The 22830-nt window shown below is 53.9% G+C and overlaps 10 protein-coding genes across 10 annotated transcripts; 4 read left to right on the plus strand and 6 right to left on the minus strand.

Moving 5' to 3' along the window:
- Positions 1 to 518: 518 nt before the first annotated feature.
- Positions 519 to 2188, plus strand: MYCGRDRAFT_41120 (uncharacterized protein; the record flags this gene model as incomplete). The annotated part of the gene is made up of 3 exons (XM_003852904.1): positions 519 to 614; positions 680 to 1580; positions 1674 to 2188. 3 exons carry the CDS (start codon positions 519 to 521, stop codon positions 2186 to 2188), a joined length of 1512 nt encoding a protein of 503 aa, XP_003852952.1.
- Positions 2189 to 3457: 1269 nt separating this feature from the next.
- Positions 3458 to 4273, minus strand: MYCGRDRAFT_104122 (uncharacterized protein; the record flags this gene model as incomplete). Its single annotated transcript, XM_003853411.1, has 5 exons — positions 3458 to 3601; positions 3660 to 3718; positions 3765 to 3979; positions 4042 to 4051; positions 4104 to 4273. The coding sequence occupies 5 exons, from the start codon at positions 4190 to 4192 to the stop codon at positions 3474 to 3476; spliced, it is 501 nt and encodes a 166-aa protein (XP_003853459.1).
- Positions 4274 to 4464: 191 nt separating this feature from the next.
- Positions 4465 to 5441, minus strand: MYCGRDRAFT_71002 (uncharacterized protein; the record flags this gene model as incomplete). The annotated part of the gene is made up of 1 exon (XM_003853410.1): positions 4465 to 5441. The coding sequence occupies one exon, from the start codon at positions 5374 to 5376 to the stop codon at positions 4465 to 4467; it is 912 nt and encodes a 303-aa protein (XP_003853458.1).
- A 190-nt stretch (positions 5442 to 5631) lies between these two features.
- On the plus strand, positions 5632 to 6304 carry MYCGRDRAFT_80402 (uncharacterized protein; the record flags this gene model as incomplete). Its single annotated transcript, XM_003852905.1, has 1 exon — positions 5632 to 6304. The coding sequence occupies one exon, from the start codon at positions 5650 to 5652 to the stop codon at positions 6091 to 6093; it is 444 nt and encodes a 147-aa protein (XP_003852953.1).
- Positions 6305 to 6685: 381 nt separating this feature from the next.
- MYCGRDRAFT_92493 (uncharacterized protein) lies at positions 6686 to 8785 on the minus strand (the record flags this gene model as incomplete). Its single annotated transcript, XM_003853409.1, has 4 exons — positions 6686 to 6886; positions 7074 to 8006; positions 8057 to 8410; positions 8477 to 8785. 4 exons carry the CDS (start codon positions 8783 to 8785, stop codon positions 6686 to 6688), a joined length of 1797 nt encoding a protein of 598 aa, XP_003853457.1.
- Positions 8786 to 9254: 469 nt separating this feature from the next.
- Positions 9255 to 10328, plus strand: MYCGRDRAFT_71005 (uncharacterized protein; the record flags this gene model as incomplete). The annotated part of the gene is made up of 3 exons (XM_003852906.1): positions 9255 to 9457; positions 9523 to 9595; positions 9662 to 10328. 3 exons carry the CDS (start codon positions 9368 to 9370, stop codon positions 9997 to 9999), a joined length of 501 nt encoding a protein of 166 aa, XP_003852954.1.
- Positions 10329 to 10407: 79 nt separating this feature from the next.
- Positions 10408 to 12748, minus strand: MYCGRDRAFT_40901 (uncharacterized protein; the record flags this gene model as incomplete). Its single annotated transcript, XM_003853408.1, has 2 exons — positions 10408 to 12470; positions 12532 to 12748. The coding sequence occupies 2 exons, from the start codon at positions 12746 to 12748 to the stop codon at positions 10408 to 10410; spliced, it is 2280 nt and encodes a 759-aa protein (XP_003853456.1).
- A 202-nt stretch (positions 12749 to 12950) lies between these two features.
- MYCGRDRAFT_109073 (uncharacterized protein) lies at positions 12951 to 18524 on the plus strand (the record flags this gene model as incomplete). Its single annotated transcript, XM_003852907.1, has 2 exons — positions 12951 to 13645; positions 14324 to 18524. The coding sequence occupies 2 exons, from the start codon at positions 12951 to 12953 to the stop codon at positions 18522 to 18524; spliced, it is 4896 nt and encodes a 1631-aa protein (XP_003852955.1).
- A 274-nt stretch (positions 18525 to 18798) lies between these two features.
- MYCGRDRAFT_104128 (uncharacterized protein) lies at positions 18799 to 19819 on the minus strand (the record flags this gene model as incomplete). Its single annotated transcript, XM_003853407.1, has 3 exons — positions 18799 to 19219; positions 19331 to 19457; positions 19601 to 19819. The coding sequence occupies 3 exons, from the start codon at positions 19711 to 19713 to the stop codon at positions 19055 to 19057; spliced, it is 405 nt and encodes a 134-aa protein (XP_003853455.1).
- Positions 19820 to 20748: 929 nt separating this feature from the next.
- Positions 20749 to 22817, minus strand: MgSte20 (p21-activated protein kinase; the record flags this gene model as incomplete). Its single annotated transcript, XM_003853406.1, has 3 exons — positions 20749 to 20850; positions 20902 to 22572; positions 22632 to 22817. 3 exons carry the CDS (start codon positions 22815 to 22817, stop codon positions 20749 to 20751), a joined length of 1959 nt encoding a protein of 652 aa, XP_003853454.1.
- Between the last annotated feature and the right edge of the window lie 13 nt (positions 22818 to 22830).

A 22830-nucleotide genomic window follows, 5' to 3' on the forward strand; every position in this document is an offset into this window, starting at 1 on the left:
TGCAGATGAGACTGGCTTCATCTCCGAAACTCCTGCGTCTTTCCTTTGCTGTAAAATCATGCTGTGTGTTACCGTGCATTCATGTGGCGTTCAATGAGGTCTCGATGTCGAGGGAAGTCGTCATTGTTCATGATCTCGTCGTGGAGTGCCTTGACGGAGAGATGAGGCTTGGAATGCCATCGTCGCCGTCGTTTGCCATCAGATCTGGCGTATTTTCATCACTCCGCGCCATTCAGGGAGCACACAGATCGCTTCACTCCCTCGGTGCACGCAAAAGTGAGATGTTGATGTCGATGTTGTTGCGGTGAGAAGAGTGAAGTCGATCGAGTGTCAAGTTTCAACCAGAGCACTAGCACTAGCAGGGGGCTCCACAGCGGACGGCCGCAGCCTCCCGAAGCGCCTGAACCTTGCAACGTCTAAATTTCGAGACGACTTCGATTCGAACGTTTCCTTTCCATCGATCTTGATCCCATTCTTCGACCACACCTCGGTTTGTATTGCACGGAGCATCACCGACAATGACTCCGGAATACAAGGCCCAAAAGGAAGCTGCCGTCTCCTTCCTCGGCGGAGGCGGCATCTGGGAGATCAACCATGTCACCCTGGTAGCGCCCGTACGACCCTCCAATCCTCCATCCCACGAAACAAACGCGAACATTCTTCTAATGAGACCATGCAGGCGGCCGCCTTTCTGTGGGCCATGTTGCAAACCCGACAAGGCTATTTCAAGGTCTACACTATTCCCGCCGCCTTCTCGGATTTCCTCATACAATGTTGTGCCATCTTGTACGCCATTACTGTCTACTCTTCCGCGCCGCAGATGCTCAATGGTTTGATGCTGCTGCCCGCCATTGCCGCATTTCTGCAGCCTGCTCCAGAGGTCGTGGCGGAGGCGAAATTCCCGCCGAAGAATGACGAAGACGCAAAGGCGCAGAATGTCAAGGACGACAAGGATCCTCTGCCCGTCAAGCCGTTCATCACGACGTATCGAGGAGCCATGATGATCATCACGTGTGCTAGTATCCTAGCTGTCGACTTTCCCGTCTTTCCTCGAAGATTCGCCAAGACGGAATCATTTGGCACTTCTCTCATGGACCTCGGAGTCGGCTCATTCGTCTTCGCGGCCGGCGTGGTAGCTGCCCGACAACAGCTGAAGGAACAGCATCAAGTCATGAAAGGTTTCACAGCTAGAATGATGTCTGCCATGCGCCACTCCCTTCCCCTGGTCATCCTCGGCTTCGTTCGCCTCTGGTCCGTCAAATCCCTCGAGTACGCCGAACACGTCAGCGAGTACGGCGTTCACTGGAACTTCTTCTTCACTCTTGCCCTGCTCTCCCCGACCGTTGCCCTCATCCAGCCCGTCCTCCGCTGGGTCCCATCCTACAACATCTTCGCCTTCGCCATGGCCATCTGCTACGAGATTGCCCTCTACTGTGTTCCTGACCTCAAGGCCTACATCATCCTCTCCGCCCGGCATGAAGGCGACTGGCTGTCGCAAAACCGCGAGGGTGTCTTCTCTTTCATCGGGTACCTCTGCATCTTCATTGCCGGCATGGGAACCGGTCTCAACATCCTACCTCGTGACCCTGACCCCGAAGATCCCGTCGTGGAAGAGAGAGACACCATGGACGAAGACGCCGACTGGCTCGCCTCAGTCCTCGATGCCTCCAAAGCGGACACCGAACAGCCGGCCGCCCCACCCCGCGTCTCACAAAAAATGGGCAAACCCGAACTCCCTAAACGCACTCTCCCCCGCCTCGCATTCTGGACCGCCCTCTGGTTCGTCTTCTCCACATGGGCGATGTGGACCTATGGGCCCCGCCTCTTCGTCTCCCGCCGCATGGCAAATCTCGCCTACGTCTGCTGGGTATGCACGTTCAACACCGCGCAGCTCTGCGCATTCGCGGGCATCGAGGCGGTAATGTTTCCAAATATCTACAAGGGCAAGAATCGCGCGGAGGAGAAGAAGCGGGTTGCGTATGCTACGAGTCGGGTCATGCGAGCGTTCAATCGGAATGGGTTGGCGGTTTTCTTGCTGGCTAATCTGCTTACTGGAGCAGTAAACTTGAGCATGGATACGTTGCATATGGGTGATGTAGGTGCCATGATTGTGTTGACGAGCTACATGGGTGTCCTCACCGCGGTGGCGCTGGCATTGGACATTTACGACATCTCGATCAAGCTCTGATCGACGAGCAACGTTGAAGTCGGACGACAGTATGTATAGAATAGCGGAATTGTATAGATTATCCGCAAACGCTACTGCTCACATTCTCTCTTCCCTTTAGATCAGATCAGCGCTATGGCTGCCGCGACGACGGCCACCAAGACCAGCGAAGCCAGCCAGTGCGCTCTGCTTCTCAGTGGGACTGCGCCTGCGATGAGCCCGTCCGCGTCCCTCCCGGCACTAGCGGTCGCGTCGATGAAGCCATCACCGTTTCCTTGGCGAGTCGTGGTGCCTGTCGAAGTCGAAGTCGACGTCCCAGACTCTCCTACTACGTCTGTGACGCTCGTTGTGAAAATCACGCTCGTTGCGGAAGTCACGCTCGTTGTGGAGACGGTACTGCTGACCAGATTCGGCGGAAGAACGGCAGCGACAGTCGTGGCGTACACGACGCACGCTCCGGCGAAATTCTGGCATGCACCAGCATCTCCGGTGGTGAGGGTCGTGATGGGCGTAGAGATGCCTGGGCTGGGTAGGGCGGCAGCCAGAACTGGAAGGAGGATTGGGAGGGCGATGTAGATCATGGTCGAGGAATCTGAGTTGTGGTATTGATGATGGATGTCTTGTCGTGGTGGTGTGGTGTTAAGACGTGGTTGAATGATGCCTACGCTGCGAGGGAAGAGCTCGCTGTATACCTGCGTTTGGTGGCTTCATTCAATGCTGCGTTTTGAGTGTTTGCTCAGGTAGGCGCAAGACCGATGTCGATCACCATGGCATGATACGATCTTGCTTAGGAAAATCGCAAATTTTACATTCATGAGCAATCATCTAATGCCTTGGTCAGAAAGCGGGTTCGTCCCATATTCGTTCTCAAGTCCAGTGCCGGATACGGAAAGAAGTTCTTACTGCTTCACCGGCAGCGACTTTGTCATCTCGTCGTCGAAACGTTGACCATGATGAAGATGAAGAGCGTTACAAGGCTCGCAGCCTGCGTCGTCGCAAGATGCAACTCTTGCCGACGCAGTGAAATTGCTATCACTCTTCGACAACCATATGGCATCTCTTGATCATGCTTCTTCCCCGACTTCTGCAAGCGCACTATGCTCCGAAGCCTTGCACATTACTCAGCTTGTCGCGGTTCGCCCACGTGATTGAGACAAGTTCGTCGTCCTTCTCAAGACTTGCGAGACCTCCTTCAACAGGCGATGATAATAGGTCGGAAGAAGAATCGATGGTTGTTTGAACATGACGTGCACGCACCGACCCCTTTACGTTCCGCTTGTCCCAAATCACGCCACAAGCTGGCTCATCAGATCTTGGACTTCGTCGATGGATCCTGTTCACTGCCCTTGAGCAACTTCTCGACTTCTTTCCTGATGTACGCTGGAATCCCTTCTCCGGTGGGTTTATTGGTCTTCCGGAGTACCCAGATCTGAACTATTGGCAGGAACGCGATCAGCACACGACACGCTCGCCGGAGAAAGGATGTCCTTACTGAAACCGCCGACGGCTTTGACCTGTTCCTCGCCCTCCTGAAAGACACCGACTTCGTACCTGAACCGATCAGTGTGAGTGACTCTCGAGTCTCGAGCAATCTTACATTAAGCTACTCGTGCCGAGTTTGACGACTCGCAGACCAACGTTGATCATGCCTGGGTAATGAGCAGAGCCAAAGTAGTCGCAATATGAGCTGCCGACCAGCCCAATGTGTTCAGATGCCGACGTGCTGTAGCCGCACTTTGTGATGAGGTACTCGTTGATGATGGAGTCGATCAGAACGCCGTAGACGGGGTTGTTGAGGTGATGGAACATATCCTTCAGACTGCTCAGCTCTGCTATGGCTTGCTACCTAAGGTATCGTTCGAAATGCTGCTTACATTGTCTGACCTGTCAATCTTTCAGTAAAACGCAAGTCTAGAAGCATTGGAGAGGCACGAACCATCTCGACCGGTAATCGAGGGTGTAAGGGTAGTCGGACCGGCGGCGTTGCTTCTTTGAAGCCAGATCAAGTCCAAGAGGTTCCGCCATTGCCACTGTTGAAGCACTCTAGACGAGAGCACCTGATCAGATACGATGCAAAGGGATACGGATGGTGCAGTTGCAGTCGATTTGGTCGACAACCTGGACTGCCTTTAATCCCCGAAAGGCAGATTCATTGAAGCCGAGGTCTTTTACGATCGGCGTATTACACAGTACGATTCGAAGTAGGCTCCATACTAGGTAAATATCCTTTCCGCGCAGCTCTACTCTTTCCTAGAGATACCAGCAACGAGACAATTGCGGCGAAATTCTCATTCGGATCAGCGATATCTCGAGTGACAGCATAGCGATCGCAGATGCTGATCGGCCCAGTCCGCAACTGTCTGTGTATTCATGCCTTGCTTCTCGTTGAAAGATGCAGCCTTCGACCAGCTTACTCCAACGCCTTCTCCGAACACAACACGATAGTTCCTCATGCTGTCATTCGGATCTTCCGTCAGCTCTTGCTTCAAGTCCGACACCGATTTGAGCTGGCGCGTCACTTTCTTCCCCGTGCTCTGCTCGACGACATCTGCAAGCCGTTGCATCGAGATCGTGTCGCCAGAAACATATACGACCCCTGCCAGGTCGGGGTGAGCAAGGGCAATCTCAGCAGTGATCTTGCCGATGTCTTCGGGACTTGTCACTGTGATCTCGTTCTCCCAGCTGCCGATGGCAGTCACAGTGTCTCGTTCCGCGGACACAAGGCCGAAGGACGGCTCGAACAAGAAGCTGATGAACATCCCAGTCGAGATTATGGCATGACGCGTCGAAGACTGCCCTCGCAAAAGCTCTCGCACGTCTAGCTGGCTGTTGAACAAGTCTTGCGAGCTGTTTCGTCCGATCACATCGTAGTCGATACCAAATTGCCATGGAAAGTAGCGTTTCACGCCAGCTGCGAGGACTGCTTTTGCGATCTTGATTTGTGTCGAGGGTGGAAGATACATTCCAGTGCAGCAGATGAGGGTATGGTATGGCTCGAAGCTGACGGCGAGTTGTTCTTCTGTATCGTCTTCGACATTTCCGTATACCGCCTTGACATTCCATTGTCGAAGCTGCTCTAGCTGCTCGGGCTTCTTCGACCTGAGCAATACAGCGATCTTCGTTTCGCGTCGTGCTGGATGAGTCGCCAAAGATTTGACGACTTCCACGCCTAGCTCGCCGAGGCCGAGCACAAGGACAGAGTCTGGCATCGTGCGTTGTCTGCTGATGTATCTTGAAGCAAGTCAGAAGCTGACCAGCTCGCCTTTGTACGCATTCCTCCGCGCTCTGTTCGTTGACAAACACAAGGTGGGTCAGAAGTGGTATATCCGACAAACTCTGCCGGCAAGTGCGATCTACAACGAGAGCGACCGCACTTGCTCCTCTTACCCCGCCGAGCCATATATATACATCAAAGCAGCTGGGCATTGGAAAGGATATCCTCCCGCTCACCACTTACCAACGGCCTCAAACCCACTAGCAGGATGATTGTGATTCACCACCTCGGCATCTCCCAAGCGGAGCGCATCATCTGGCTCTGCGAAGAGCTCTCCATGCCATATGAGATCGTAAACCACACCCGAGACCCAGTCACATCTCCACAAAGTCTCAAGAGCGTGCCAGGCAATGGACTCGGAAAGTCGCCCTTCGTCCACGACACCGAGACCGGCGTCAACTTGTCCGAATCTCTGGCTATCAGCGACTACATCATCTACAAGTACGCCGGCGGAAAACTGGCACTCAAAGCCAATGACCCGCATTTCGCCGATTACCTTTACTGGTACCACTTCTCCAACTCGACCATGCAAGCAAACTTCGTCACCTCCATGTTCGTCAATAACAGCGGCCTCGCACCCGACCACCCGATGCAGCACTTCGCCGATCAAAGACTGGAAGCGGGACAAAGAGAACAAATGGCTTGCGGGTGAAGATTTCACGGCAGCAGACGTCATGAGCGTGTTCTCCGTGACGACGCAGCGGTACTTTGGACCGCAGGTCAGCTTAGCTCCGTATCAGGGCATTCTGCGGTGGTTAAAGGATTGCTCGGAACGGCCGGCGTATCAGCAAGCGATGCAGAAGGGAGATCCAAAGATGAAGCTATTGTTGGGGGCGGAGCCACCTGCGCAGTCGTTGTTGGCGGTCGGCGGTGTGACTAGCGATATCTGGAAGAAGTGAGAGTGCATCTGAGCGAGAATTGAAACCCGACAGCCTGTTCCAGGCGCTGCATGGCGGTTCTGTTTAGCTGGCTTCATGTATGCTGAATAGACGTAATCATATGCTCATGCTGTGGTACTCATTTCCGTGCCTTAGCTTTCCTCAAGCTTCCAAAATCGAAATCGTCGCTACCAGCACTGGAGCTCTTCGCGATCTGTTTCAGACTGTCCTTTGCTGTGACGCTTGATTTCCTGTTGTTCTTCGCTTCTCCTCCGAATAGTGATGCATCATTGGCGGTCGTTCGTGGTTGTGCAAAAGTCCCGGTCCCTGAGCCCTGGCCGAGCATAAAGGAGTATGGACTCTCTTCTAGCGGAGGTCGAGCAGATGAGGGTCTGGGTGGAGTGACTGCTCGCTCTTGTGGCTGCGTGGTACTGGCCACGGGCGCGGCTTGCTCGGGAGGAATGGTCTTGGTTTCTGGGTTGGTTTCGTCTGATGGCTCGAGAAAATCGTCGAAGCTGTCTGGGTCGGCAAGAGTGGCTGCAGCGTTGGAGGGACTTGTTGGGGACACTGGATTGGCCGCAGTCGGCGTTGATGTGCGTGCAATGTTTTCCGCGGTCGCCAGTTTCTCCTGTTGCTCAGACTCGCCGATGGACGACACGTCCTGCGATGCGTCCGTCCCAACACTGGCAGACTTCGGCTCCTCATCGGGAAGTGACAAGCTTGGCTGATCGAGGTAGACCTGTACAAACTGTACCTTGGCAATGGCAGTGCTTAGCTTTTCCAGCTTGTCTTGGTTCCCATCACCATGCTCCATCTTCTCGTTCTCGGTTTCTGCCTTGTCGTTCTCGGTCACTCGTCGCTGGTAGTCCCACAGCTCGTTTACTGCACTAGCCAGCAAATCTGAAAGCTGCTTATTACGAGCCTCCATATTGTTGATCTTCTCCAACATTTGATCGGTTCCCGGTCGTTTTGGAACAGACGACGGTGGCGTCTGACTTTCTCGAATCTCTTGCGCCTTCTTCTGAACTTCTTCAACCGCGGATCGTACTGCTTTCCCAATTCCGAGTTGCTCTCCTTTCGCGAATATGTTCTTTGCCGTACTTTGCAGGACAGATTCGATATGTCGCGATTGCCGATTCGTACGGGTTGGAGAAAGCGTGTTCCGGCTGCGAATGGCATTGATGCCAGAGAAGGTTGTGATGTTCCGCTGTAAAGCAGGAGGCGTGGTAGGTCGATCGGGTCGGAGTAGTGGTCGCCCGGTATATTTCAAGACCAGGTAGCTACCTCCTTCAGTAGTCATATGAGATTGAAGGTACAACGCATCAAGCCCAAGTGATTGTGCAGGCGCATTCTTTTCTTGCTCCGGATACTTCAAAAGCAAGCCGAGAGCAGTGTTGTAGTCGGCGTCGAGCAGTTGCCATCGTATCCGCAGAAGCATTGCCAAACAAACATGATCGACAAGCTCGAGCGAAGTGTCCTCGGCGAAAATGACATCCCACAAGGTAAGGACAGCCTCGAAGTCGAATTCTCGGCCGAACAAGAGTCTTATCCATCTGATCAGGAAGACCTGCGGCACGATGTCCAAGGAATCCAAATGCTTCATGAGCTCCGGGTCGACCTGCGGCAGAAGCTCGTTGAAGATGTGATAGCTTCGTGAAGCTATTGACACTGGGCCTTCCGAGAGGTACTGCTTCACTTAGCACAAGTTTTCATTTCCGTCTGCAGATTTGAACTCACAAATGTCTTGGCACTCTGCATTACTTGTCCGAAGATTGCGAAGGCGTCGTGCTCGATGTAGTCGGCGTCGAATATGGTCTTGATGGTGGCGTCTTCGCCCAAAGTTCTGCTCTCGACCCCGACATCGATCGCTTCGCTTTCTACTACCCAGACAATCGGCGCCGCAATTTCGTGCATTCCTTGTCGATACCCAACATCTTGGTTCAGCTTGCAGAAAATGAATAGAATGTCCAAAAGGATTCGCTGTGTTTCCGGCTGGCGAAAGTATGGGTTGTCAGGCATGCACCGTTCGACATCTTGCAGGATCTCGGCGCGCAGCTCTTCGTCTTTCTGCACCTGCGACCACGGCGATGCCTTTCAACTTTTAGCTGTGGTCAGACAATGAAAGATGGTCGGCGGCAACACCAGGATCAGCCTCACCTCAGACTCCTGACTCAGCGGATCCTGGCCTCCACCCACGTCGTCAGGGTTGTCGATGAATCGGAAAAAGTGGCTTCGCAGGGAGTTGTAGGCTGAACGAGACGACGTGAGAGTGCGCTGCCATTCTGCGACATCCAGCGAATCGAACAGTAAGAAAGCTTTCCATGAGGCGGAACGGAAACCAGCTGAACCGCCTGCGTTTAGTGAGTGAAGGCCATACTCTAATCGAACGCCGTCTTTGAGCTCGCGGAGAGTTTTGTGTTTCTGTAGTTCTTGCCAGCTCGCCCGAGCATGGTCAAGACTGCGCATAATGCGTGGCCAGATGCGAGCTATAGCAGTGCTGCAACTCGTGGTGATGTTGTTACAATCTGGGATGTCCTTGTGATAGCAACTTGGAACGTGTGGTTGGTTTAGTCCGAGCCGAGAAAGCTTTAACCTCATTGAAATGTTCGTCTGTTATCTGCTCGGCATCTGTTCGAGCACGAACAACCGGAACATCTTCTCTCGATGCGACTCGAATGACAAGCAGATCTAACGTTACTACGGCTTCGCCTGAAGCAAGCATCCTCATTGAGACGTCGACAAATGCAGAGTTCAAGAACGAGCCAGTTCGATCGTTGATAATGCTGGTCCGATATCGTCAGGGCTACAGACGCCCCCCTTGGCCGGAACTTCGGCCAGTCTCGGGGCGGGAAAGCTTCCATCATCGAAAGTCAACCTCAAGTCAAATTCTTGCGACGTCGAACAAAGCATCCCCATCAACCCAACGACACTCGACTCGCCATCCATCTATCACTCGTCCACCGCTCGCTATCGAAGATCGACGTGTACCTCCTACGAATTTGGGATCGCCACCACGACGTCGGCCGCATTTGATACACAACTTTCGCGATGGCGGAGCAAGGCCATGGACTAGATCATTCACGAGACCCATGCCCATGGGTCGCGCTGTCTGATTTCGGAGGAGCATTTTGCATGGGAGTGCGTAATATACGGAACAACAAGAGAGGATGATGCGACGGATAAACTAACACAAACCTGCGCAGGCAATCGGAGGAGCAGTATGGCACGGTGTAAAAGGTTTCCGAAACAGTCCCTACGGCGAAAGACGGATAGGAGGTATGCGCAGAACACCACCGTCGCAAATGCTGGAAGACGTCGACTAACGATCCTGCTCCATCTCAGCCCTCACAGCAATCAAAGCCCGCGCACCGGTTCTCGGCGGCAACTTCGGCGTCTGGGGCGGCATGTTCAGCACATTTGACTGCGCAGTAAAAGGCGTACGAAAAAAGGAGGATCCCTGGAACGCCATCATCGCGGGATTCTTCACGGGAGGAGCGCTGGCGGTGCGCGGCGGTCCCCGAGCGATTCGCAACGGTGCGATCGGGTGTGCAATTTTGTTGGCGGTCATCGAGGGTGTGGGCATTGGATTCCAGAGGATGATGGCCGAGAACACAAGACTGGAGCTTCCACCGCCGCCTCCGAGTAGTGCGGGCAGTGAAGGACAATTGGCGGCTGCTTGACTGCCTGTTACGGGGTTGGCGGCGAGGAGTCTGGAGCTGGCGGAGCTGGGGTTGACGGGAGCGTAAAGAATATAGAGGGACAGCATCCGGCGAGATGAATTTCTGACTGGAAGAGACGACATGGCGATTTGACAGCATGAGCGGCGGATGTGGAGGTCTTTCCAGGCCCGGACACCGATGAAGGGATCGAATACACTACACTCTACCCTGTTCCGAAGATGATGCAGCGCCGCAGATCGCGTCGAGCGCTCTATTTGACGAGGCTCTGGCCTCTGCTCCTGCAAGATTCGGCTGTAAAAGTACAATGTAAATACAATATCATCGAAAGATCGGAAGGACCGTGATGACACGAGGGATGTGGCTGTGGAAGCTTGTCGAGCTTTACTATTCATGCTAGCATCGCGAGCTCTAGAGTCCTCTGAACGTATTGCCAGATGCACTTCTCCTCTCCTTGCCCCTCCCGACCTTCCTCCCGTTATCCTCTCCTCCACCATCAGAGCGATCTCTCGGTCTGCCCTTCCCTTGCGAGGACTTCGCTGGTGCGAACGTAACAGTCTTCTCACCAAAAGGCTTCTCCCCAGCAGGCATGCCACCCGTACTCCTCGCGCGATTTGGCAAGGAAGACGCCAGGTCACCAAATGATTTGTCTCTCCGATCCTGAGGCTTCTTCGGTCCACGAGTCGAAGAAGACACGCGCATGGTCGGTCCCGATTGACCCTGACGTTGCTCCTTTGACTTCTTCCCAGACCTCTTGTATGACGTCGAGCCGATGCGTCCTTTCGAGTCATTGAACTCTTCAGGATTCCGCTGTCGTTGGCGGGAGACAGCGTCTCGGCTGGCATCTTCGTCGTCGTCGTCGCTGTCGGCAGAGTCGTCGCTGTTGCGCTTGCGGTCGTCCAGGAGCTCTTCTTCGACTGCAGTGAGGCCGGTCTTCTTGGCTGCCACCACGGGAGCGGATGATGGGTTGTGCATGGCGAACTCTCGGCTGGTTTCGTCGATCTCGAAGTCCTCGTCGTCGAAGATGCCCGCAAAACGGTCGTCCACAAGTCCCTTGGATTCTGCCTTTGGCGCTGCCTCTGCTGCCTCGTCCTGTGCCCCGGCTTCTTCGATCTGCGGTTCGTCGCCGCCTTGCCGTAGCACACGCTGTGCTTTCCGGCGTTCGTTGGCCTCTTCTCTTGCTGCCAGTGCTTCCGCATACCTGCGATTGACCTTGACGGCAACCTTCTTGGTTCCGCGAATTCTGCTCTCCCTCTCCTTGTCGATCTTCGCCTGTATGCTCTTCTGCCGTTGCTCCTGCGCCAGGTCCGGATTCGTGAGTAACCGTGCTTGTTCATACAGTTTCTGTGCAACAAAGTATCCATGCATGTATGGGCGGAGCAGATTCGTGGTGCCTACCAAATGGTCCAGGCTCAACTCGCGAAGCTGCTTCATGTCCAAGAATTTGTAGTTGTCGTAAACTTCTCCAGCGCCAGTGCCGGAAGACTTGAAGGCATTCGGATCGTCCGCATCCTCGGCCATTTCTTCCACCAGATTGTCCAAGAATGCGCACCACTTGGGCGCCGGGCCCAGCTGTGGGATAAAGAACGCATGCTGTTGTCGGCCCTCATTTGCAGTGAGGAGCATACCACTATCCGGCACCCACTCTACATGATTAAGGTCCACTGCTGGTTCCACGCCACTCCAGTAATCGCCAGAAGTGCTATCCCAAATCTTGATGCCTTTCTTATCTGCGCTGAGAAGCTTCCCAGAAGCTAATGGCGAGTCCAAATATGCCAAATTTTTGATCGGATAGTCGTAACCTTGTTGCTTCTCGAGCAGAGGTACCGGTGATCGCATGTCGTACGTTCGCACCACTCCGTTTGTGTTGCCGGTGGCGAAGTTCAATCCAGAATTGTGGAAATCCAGAGCGGTGATCTCAGGCCTGCTATCCAGATCCATCTCGGCGGCTGAAACAGCAGGACCCAAGACGCTCACTCGGTTCCTCGATCGCTGGTCCCAAAACTCGACTGTCCCAATGGATGTGCCAAATGCCAAAAGACCATGACTTTCCTCGGCGATTGCAGCACAATTGACAGCTCCGGCATTGATCCCTCCTTGTAACGCTCCACCACCGAAAGAGGTCATATCATCGCCACCTACATCCACCTCATATCCTCGCATGAACCGACCCACTTCCAGATTCAACCGAAACACCTCTCCATTGCCATCCGAGTTCACACCCACTGCCGGAATCAGCGCTTCTGCATTACGACGGTTGTACTTCAGATCTCTTCCATATCGCGGTATTCGTGTGCTGTAGTGAAGACCGCCAGGTGTGTGGAATTCGAGGAAGCGGTCGGATTGGAGATGTAGTGATTTGCTATAGTCGTCGGAGAGGAGAATGAATGTTTCATTCAGACAATTCGTATGTCGAGCGTAGGAGAGCGAGAGATGTGGTAGGTAATGTGTGTGGATCTGCGGTTTGTATGTGCCTATGTCGCAACTGTCAGCTATCAGCGTGAAGTACGACAGCTGCTACATAACGATACTGACCTGTACTCATCACCCACTCGCCATCAGCACTGACGCGCACGCAGGAACTGGCCTCCTCGAACTCGAAGTCTTGAAGAAGTTCCACTCGATTCGCATACTCGGTGTCGTTCTTCAGCGATCGCTTTCGTTTTCGTGCGAGCCATTCTGGTAAAGGCCTTGCTGTTGAGGAACCAGCGATTGTGTACACCGGCACAGCACTCTGATTTGTTAGCTTCATAATTGCAGCGGCGCAAGTGTCGTGGACAAGCAGAGAAGTCCGATGCCCACTGTAACTTTTTTTGATGGTCGGCGATAGCGGAGACAGGTCCGTCGACCGTTGCCGATCCTGAACTCTATCTCCTGTGGTTCTCTCTTTCCTTGTCTCTGTTCCTCTCCGTCTCTCCACACCACACCCAACCCTGATCAAGTCGTGTATCAACATGACGGCCCCGTTCAAGAGGTCTCGCCCGATGCGTGTCCTAGCTTTGGGCATGTCACGGACCGGAACGCAGAGCGTGTCCAACGCATTATCGCAACTGGGCTATGACCGAGTTTATCACGGCCACGATATGGGAGATGATGCTGCATCAGTCTATACGTGGCGCGATCTATGGCGGCGGAAGCAGCAACATGGCAGCGCTCGCATTACCTCACAGGACTTCGACCAGGTTCTTGGGGTTTGCGAAGCCGTCACAGACGCACCCTCAGTGCTTTTCTGGTCTGAATTGATGGACGCATATCCAGATGCAACGATTGTGCTCGTTATTCGGGACACAGAGAAATGGTATGGAAGCTTTTCCAGCGTGTGCATCGATCCATACTGCAGCAAGCGAAGTCGTCTGGTTCAGTCGGGCGTCCGCTTGAGACTGTTCCCCTACAATGTTCTGGCGTTTCTACCGGAAATGTTCATGGGCTACTTCCAGGCCAAGACTGAAGAGCAATTCCGGAGCAACGCTCGTGTGATCTACGAGCAGCACAACGCTAGCATTGTTGCGAGAGCGGAGAACGAAGGACGACCGCTCTTGCAGATGAGGTTGGAAGACGGCTATGAGCCCCTGTGCAAGTTTCTTGACAAGAGTGTCCCCGATGCTGCATTCCCGCGTGGCAACGATGCTGCTTCTTTGCGAAGCAAAACGTACTACGGCTATACACTCATATCGTCGCTGGTTGTGTTGTCGTTCCTCGGATGCTGCCTGGTTCCGGTAGCCTGCTACAAGGTTCTGACAATGCTGTGGAGCAAAGATTGACAGAGGAGACCGACCATATTTGGGCATAGATCCCGGGATTACGACGGATGGCATCGTAGCGAAAGCTTTTGTCATCGTAAATGTGCTTGATTCGTAGGGTGACCAGAACCTATGAGGCGTCTGCATTGAGAATTGTACATTTTCTTTTTCACCATCGTCATGTCGTAGGAATCGTCCAGGTCGGATGCCCTGATGTCGTTTCGGCATGCTTGCGGAGTCAGGTCCGCAGTCTAGACAGCTAGCAGTGCTGGCTACCCTTGAGCTACCACGCCTCGCCTATCGACTTCGCCTTCCTTCGCCTTCACCTTCTTGCAGTCGCAAAATTAGGGACTTGGCTAGAGGTGCGGCCGTCCGGTCCTGCATTCCAACACAACACCGATCCACACATCAGCGTCTCCATGATCATCGCCTCAACCTCCCATGGCACCGACTGGCCGCGACTTTACCACCTAGACGTGCCTTGAGAGCACCGACCACATCTGGCAGAGCATGGACTTTTTGAAATCTTGCACCACGAACATACATGTGGTGGAAGATCTCGCAGAAACTGCTCTCCTACTTTACAGGCTACGCGATGAACGAGCTGGAAGCACGCAAAAGCCGAAAGAGGCACGAAAGGCTGTATCACATCTGCGGAGAGAGAAAGTGTTATGCGCCATCGTGGAGCAGGACATATACATATTTGGCGATGTGAATCCCGAACATACTTTGGAATTGGAGAACACATATGATTTGGTGGAGGAAGGGACCGTATGCTCTCAGGATGAGACCATATCAGTGGACACGAAGGACATATTTCTGGACGCGGTAGAGCACGCGATTGCGTTCAGTCTTGCGGTGGACCCAGCAATCACCTATGTCGCGCCTTGGACATGGCTCTACCACGATTCGGAGGCTGAGAATGGCTCCGACGCCGACTCAGGCTCGATCATCAAGATGTACGCAGAGTATACGCCCACCGCAGCTCTGTTGCTCGTTCCGGAAATATTGCCGGCATCATGGCTACCTATTGGTCACGCTGATGCACAGGTCGGATCACACATCATCCTCGCGCCCCGCGGAATCCCGGCCAGACGCATTGCGGAAGCGAGGAGGAGAGTGTCACCGGACAACGCTTGGAAGGCCAAGGTATCAGAAGTCCTGCAATTAGATGCAATTCAAACTGACGATGATACCGTATGGATCTCTGTCGAACTCCAGGACTCCGCTGGACTGTGTTGTCTTTGGCCCGCGGAGCTATGTTTGGCGCCTTTCACCGCGACAAACCTGGACTTCTGTGCGACGACTAGGCAAAGCGACTGGCGGCGTTGGCTTGTGGGTCTCGAGGAGGAAGATGCTTTCCGAAATCCACTTGCAGTCGCAGAAGAATGGTTCAAGGGTGCAGGTGAACGCGAACAGGCTGTTCAGAACGCAGTGAAAGCTTCTACGGGCGACCCTCATTCATCTCAGAACCTTGTTTCTACAGCTGCGAACGACGAGGAGGCCATGACTTCGCCGCCGTTCATGCAACGAGCTCTCGACCAGCAAACTGCGGTCAGCGGAATATACCCCACGCCGCCAGACGGAATGGCTCAAGCGCCGCAAACGGCTCAGATAAATTTAGGTGCCACGCCTTCTGTTGCTCACACCGATAACACCATGTCCGGAGTGGAGATGACGTCAAACACCAATGACCATGCTCAGTCCAATGGCAGCGACCCGGATCAATCTCTGGACCGGGAAGACTTTGAGCTCAACCAAGAGGACCTCTTCGGCGATAACTCAGGCGGTGTTGAATTTGGAGAGGATGCTGTTGATGATGCGGACTTCAATTTCTTCGACGAGCCGGACGATGAGCCTGAGCAAGGCACTGTGGCGAGCACGGAAATGGATGACGAATCAACACATGAGCATGAACTGGATCCGGTAATAGCTCAGGATACAGTCACTGAGTCACAGGCGGCATTGGACGACATACCAGCCGCTACTGCCGTGGACTCGGCCGTTTCAGAAAATCTGACGTTGCCAACATGTAATGATATAGCAGGCGACGTCATTCTTGCTGTTGGCAGCGACGACTCTCGATTTGCAACCCATACGTCGGAACCCGAGAAGGCCTTGAGCCCGTTTGGAATCAGAGAAAGACTTCTGCCTCCTCCTGTCCCGGCGAGTCTAGCGAACACTGATTCCAAAGACTCCGCAAAATATCGCAAGCATAGCACATTTGCGCCAATAGTCTTCAAGGATAGTTTCAATCTCGGTCCTAAGTACGCCGACACGAGACTCGAAGACGATGAGGCGCAACGCCCAATAGTCAAGTCCAAAGTCCCCAACATCAATTTGCCGCCGGTCAAGAAGAAGTCTAGGTTACTGAGGCAGAAGGCCGACATGGAGTACAGGATGACAGATCCGAACAGCGAGAGCGAGGAGGACTCGTACGAGTCCGCATCCAGCGATAGTGACGATGAGCTACCACCGAAGCTACCTTGGGACACAAGAAAAAGAAAGAGGCCTTCTGACGATGACCGGTTGCAGCCTCTTGCGAGCTCCATGGAAAGGATGTTGTCCGATGATGATCCAGGCGATGACTCTGAGGCGACTGAATCTCAGCATGACGCGGACACAATGCTTGAGAAGTGCCTCCCTCGAGCTTCGAGCGGTGGTATATCCGTGTCATTCAAAAACCCTTTCGACAACTACTCGGGTTGCGGGCCGAAGAACGCGTCGGGCGAAGAATCTGGAGATTCTATCCGGAATGTCGAAGAGTTGTTCAGCCTTCGCAAAGAGGACTTGATCTACGTAGCTCAAATCGTCCATGAGCAAGCGATGTCGATGTCAAGGTCAAGTGTTGCCGAGCAAGATCTGTTCTCCAACGGCGGTCCTGACCCGGAAAAGGCCCAGTGCGGCCGAATGTCCATCGCAAAGGCTGTGGAATCCGTCTTCCCAGACTTTGAAATTTGCGACCTTGTTCAACTCGCTGCAACCAGAGATCAGGCTCCACGACTGACCGTGCCAGTGAAAACACCACAGGGACAACCTCGTATGCCGCAGCGTTCAGACAGCCAGATCGTTCTTGGACCGGACTACTTCCCTCTCCCGTCACCGTATGTGCGGATACAGCGCGGCGCGGATGATTGGGAGATGACGTCTACCTGTCTGTCCTTCTGGGAGACTCTTGGTCTAGGTCCCACCAACGGACCCAAAAACGTACGAGCGTTTTGTGTATTCCCATTCAACGAAGATCTGCAACATCTGGTCGAACAATTCATGGGAGACTTGGGCACGTCTTACGAGAACTGTAAGCTTGGCTCGTACGTACATCTTCGAAATGTCTCCGATGCGTCACTGGACAGTTTTGAAGATGGCATGGCTCCGGTGGAAGTGAACGAGGAGGGGGACTCTGTCGAGGGCCTTTTGAAAGCATATGCGACTACTTGCGCCGAGCTAGGAAAGGTTCTGTCGACTATTGGACACGAAGAAAGCGATCGGACAATCGTGGTCTACATGTTGAACCCGTTCTCTGGCCGCCAAGCTCTACAGCATCTATGCGCGTGCTTCTGGGTGCTGTTCAAAGCGTATCGAGACAACGTCCCAAAAGCACTCAGGAATCAGTGCGGCAGTGATATTGTCCTGCAAGTGCTGCCCATGAAGCTCGTGGCATCTTTCGATGAGCTCGTGATGCCAGAAGCAAAGGAAATGGCGTTGCTGGCTCGCGAGGTATACGATCGGTGTCCACCATCGTCCTCTCATAATTCAGAAACGCTGTCAGCTTTGCCGATTCTTGCTGCGCCGTCAGTAGAGTTGGCCAACGCAGCACCGAAGCGGATCGCTTTTCAGCTCGCAGCCGAGCCGCCCAGTGACTTACTCCATGAAGGGTCTATCCTCCACCTTGCCTACGCTTGCAGCCAGGATGGACATTGGCTGACTGTAGCCTGGATCGATAACACCGGTCAGCATCAATCGACTGCATCGTTCTGCCTGCGCGGCAAGACATTCAGCGAAGTCGCAGAGGATGTCTGGGGCCGTACCCGCGAAATCCTCGCAGCACGACAAGTCACCTGGCGAGTCTTCATTGTCACGCCTGACGCCATGGATACTTCCCTTTCACAGTGCTGGCGCTCCATCACGTCTCGCCGCAGACCACATCCACTCTGCGTCACCCTTCTTTCCGTGCAACTCGACCCAATCCTTCATCTCTCCCCTCCCGCTCCTCCATCAGACACTCAAATCACATGGCCAACCGCCGACGGTGGCTTCCTTACTCCCGCATCCACTCCTCAAGCCGGCAACCTCACCAGCTCCCCCAACCCTGGCGGAGACTCGACCGCGCCTCCAACTCCAGCACCCAGCGAAACAATGACCGCTGCCTCCATCGCCGAAAACGACCCAGACGCCTACCTCACCGACCTCACCGACGAAACCTGGGGCGTGCTCCTCTCCCCCAAACTTGCGCCCTTCGCCTCTTCCTTTCCCGGCCAAGCCAACGGCGCGCTCTTCCGTCGGGGCGACCCTTCGCCCGGGGAGGCATTGCCCTCTCTCGGCGTGAGCGTGCATTGGACGATTCAAGTCAAACCTTCGGGCGGCGTGGATGATGGGAGTGTCAAGCAGGCGGAGCTGACGTGTAGGGAGGTGTTGAAGATGTATCGCGGTTTGAGCGTGTTGACCAAGGCGAGGGGGTTGGACGGTGGGAGGAGAGGAACGGAGTGGGTGACGCCGGTCCATGTTGCTATGGTCGTTAGAGGCGTGGAGGGGTTGGAGGGTTTCTTGGAGAAGGGTGGTGAGACGTGATTGGATATATGAGATGGGAGACGAGATGTCCGAGTCGATTTAATGTGAATAGGAATCATGATCTTGGGACATACCAGCAGGTTCCGACTCCGATAGTTCTCATTTCCAGCGGCACATCGATGTTTGACCGATGCAACAATTCTCAAGGATGCACGTGAACTTGACCTTGCCATGCTCAGTGATGAACGATGCAAGCGTATCTGGCCCAGCACGCTCCAGATGGGAAATCTCCCGAAAAGTGAACCAGACGCCGTGAAATGATTGAGATGCTTGAATCTCGCATTGCTCATCTAAAGCATCTCTGCGAGAGACATGAAGATATACCTGCGATGATCGCCCATCCACACCTTCTGCTCGCTATGATCGCAAAACCCAGCATCTCCAACTCCAAAATACGTGTTCTCCCTATAGCAACATCTTCTCCTTCGACTCCATGACTTATGCATCTGTACACTCCTCCTCACACACTCTCTTCTCCGCACTAACACATCCTCACCCACCACGCATCTCTTGCCCCATCTTCTCCGCATCTACTTCTTCTCACTCGACTGCAAGTACTGGAACGCGAAAAACGCCACCGCGGCGCCCACCAGCACGATGGCGTAGACGCCCGCTCCCAGACCTCCAGCGTCGGTCGTCGACTTGCGCGCATCGGCGACTTGTTGGGCGGCGGACTTGGGCTTTGGGTCGCCCTCCTATAATTTCACACCGTATCGTCAGTTTCACATCCTTTCTCACCGTTGTGTCCGCCACGTAGCATCGCCTGAGTGCAGGCTTGTAGGTGTAGTGGCATATGTAAAGCTTACCACTCTCTTCAAGTTTCCAACCAGCAGTCCGTCCAAAATCTCGCGCGCCTCGTCGCTGTGTCCGACATCCTCGAAGGCTTCCGTGGCGTCTTGGCCGCCGACGTCGAGCATGACTTCCTCTCCACCTCTGTATATCGCCGTCATGGTCAGCAAGTCTTCAAGATTGTCCGTGCATTGTACAGGTGGCCGAAATGTTGGGATTTCGCCTGAGAGCTCGTAGGTGTGGTTGAGGGCGCGTGTCGGGTGATGGTGGGAGTGGGAGAGACGTACGGGTGCTCGTCGACGAAGGAGCTGGCGTCGTAGACTTTGTCGTGGACCACCATGTAGAGGTCCTTTTTGGTGGTGTGCTCGGACACATCGGAATAGGTGAACTCCTTCGACATGATCGCGGTTTTAGGGGGTGGTCGTAGACGGCGAGCAGCTCTGTGGTGGTTTCAAGAGTCGTATGCGATGTCGTCGGTGGGTGTCGGTGGGGGGTGAGAGAATGTCGGTGGAGTCGTAGGAGAAGAAGAGAGTGAGCTGGCCGGGATTGTGGACTCGGAAGTTCAGGTCGATAAGTGCTCCGGTGAGGTGCTTCAAGGCTTCGCTGATTGGCTGTCTCGGGTTCTCGCTCGCTGGAGAGTCGGATTCGGCAAGGTTGTACGGGATGGGAAATGGATTGGGAGGGGGGGGTATCTGGTCGCTGGTCGCTTGAGTCTACTACTTCTGCCTTGCCTATCCTGTACATTGGCCTACTGCTGATATGGCGGTCGGGACATGGAAGAAATCGCCATTCTTGGGCAAGTGTGTATCTATGGCGGCGGAATTCCGCATTGTTTCCACGGTTCACTGCTCGGAACTCTCACTCGACTTCACGTAAAACGATCTGAGGTATGCATGCTCAACATTCGGTTGCTTCAGAACTTCTTCTCCCTGTGCAGACACCTATGCGCAAGCGAGGACAGCAAAGCCACCACCGGTTCCTCTTCTGAGAGGTAGAGCGTCCCAACCATTGCTTTCAGATCTTCCTGAGTCTTGAGAGCACTCCTTTCGAGCTTCGACTCCTACCGTCCCATCCATGCGTTGTTTCCTTCCTCCGGCCATGCTATGCCATGCACAGCACTCCGTCTGTATGTCTCAAATCCATCATGAGGATTCCAGGCTCTGTATCATCGATGCCTACAAAAATGCTCGGCTCAAAAGTCATGGGTCGCGTTTCCTTTTCCTCAACAACTGCCTATCTTTTCTCTCCATATCCAAATCGCCGCAGATCTGCGAATTCTCTATCCGAGATCTTTCTTTCATCTGGTATGAATCTGAGATGTCATCCGTCCACAAAACCCACCTTGGCGCCGCGCTTCGTCTATACATGCGCCTCCATAACGTCTTCTAGAGCATTTCTTTGATTGAGGTTTCCTGATGCGTCCGAATCGATGCTCTCAGTTCCCCTTGTTTTTCCGCTCTTCAATTCTAGCAAGGCGAGCTGCTTTGACGAGCGGTGCGAGAGTGGCCAGCGGCTCAGCGGTCTGGATGAACGCGTGCTGTGGAGAAGTCAGTCGTCCGTCATCAAGCACAAGTGCAATTAAACTCACCTTCAACAAATCATGCGCCGACGCTCTCTTCTCCGGGTCGACCTTCAGCGCAAACGCCAGAAAGTCTCGGAACACAGGCGTCAAATTGTGCTCTTCCTTGATTGCGGGCGTTCCATTCGTGGCGATCAAGTAGAGCGCGCGCAGTGGCGATTCGGTCAGATAAGGAGGCTCACCCTCAATCATCTCGATCGCCATGATACCCAAGGACCAGATGTCGATTTTTCGTCCGTACTCTTTTCGCGTCACAACTTCCGGAGCCATCCAGTAGGGTGTTCCGACCATGGTCGTGCGCTTCATGTGCGACTCATTGATCTGTGCACAGAAGCCAAAATCGGTCAATTTGATGCTGCCTTCCATCGATAGCAGGATGTTGTCCGATTTGATGTCGCGGTGAATCACGCCTTTCGAGTGCAGGAATTGCAGTCCGTGGAGTGTCTCGCGGCAGACGGCCGATATTTGTCCCTCGGACATCATGTTGAATGTGACAACATCCGTCAAGCTGCCACCCTCCATGTACTCCATCACCACCCAAAGGTCGCCCTTGACGAGGAAGCTGTCCATGAAGTTGACCACATTCTTATGCTTGCTGTCCTTCATGACCAGAATCTCGTTGATGATCAGATCCTTCTTCGGTTGTTGTTCCAGATTCATCTGCTTGATCGCTACACACTTGTTGGTGCCCAACTCGTAGGCCGTGTAGACACCTCCTGAAGCGCCCTGTCCGATCTTGATCAGGTTACGATACTTTTTCGTCGGGTCTGCTGCGTTGCAAATGTTCTGAAGCCGTGTGACAACCTCTGCATTGGTGATTGATTGGCGAGGTCGCTGTCTGGGTCGCGGTGCTGGTCCCAATCGAGGATCCACTGCTGCGGGATGCGGCACTTGTCGAGATTCGTTCAGAGGTGGGAGGTTCGTGATCGGCGGCTGGAATCCAGGATTTGGTTGTTGCCTCTGGGATTGCGACCTCTCTAGTGTCGTCTGCTTCATCTGCTGCTGAGCAGCTTTCATAGCCTGCTCCTGCTGGTGTTGATATTGCTGTGGCGACGATACGGGAGCTTGAGGTTGATATTGCTGTGATGGTCCAGTGTTTGCGCGACTGCGCGACTGTGGCGAATTTGAGTTGGACGAGACATCATTGATCGTAGGAGGCGCGTATCTCACTGCAGGCAGTCCATCATCAGTTCGCGGATACTCACGTTGAGCATTTGGAGCGGGCGGTGCAGCTCTTTGCGGTACGAGGCTCGCTGATTGACTTCCTGGCGGTTTCGGCGCTGGTCGCAAGGGCAGCATGCCACCGTTGGACTGGGAAACGGCACGAGAAGGAGGCATGCCAAGACCCTGGCTCATACCACCCGGTACTGGTGGCGGCGCTCTGGGGTTTTCGAAGCTTTCTTGGCCATTCTTAGGGAATCGCGGACTAGCCGGTGGGCTTCCAATATACCCGCCAGGACTGGCGCCGTTCTGATTATATCCTTGAGGACCCAGCGACTGTGGGCTATCATGCGGATGTGCATTGTCGAATTTGTGATATGTGTAGTCATCGCTCCCTGTGTCTCCAGCGTTCTCGTTGAAGAATGTCACAACGTCGATGATAGCCTGTGGGTTCTTCCTCTGCTCCTGCTCGGTGATGCCATTGGCTTGCAGTGTTCTCTGCCACTCTTTGGGTAGACCCTATTCCATCATCAGCAATTCGTCCTTGATATGCTCATCAATATATCATCACTACTCACCGTGAACTCTCCAGTCTCCTGATCATAGCCAACATGCGTCACATGCACAGGGTTCTCCGGAGCTGAGATTGTTGGCTTCCGCGGCGCACCAACGAGATTATTCATGAAGCTCGAAAATCCACTCTTCTTCTTCCCACTCTTGCTATCCTTGGCCTCATCGCTGTATCTCTGTCGCGGACTCCGCATACCGCTGGGCTCC

The sequence above is a fragment of the Zymoseptoria tritici genome, chromosome 4, assembly GCF_000219625.1.
Source record: "Zymoseptoria tritici IPO323 chromosome 4, whole genome shotgun sequence".
Lineage (NCBI taxonomy): Eukaryota > Fungi > Ascomycota > Dothideomycetes > Mycosphaerellales > Mycosphaerellaceae > Zymoseptoria > Zymoseptoria tritici.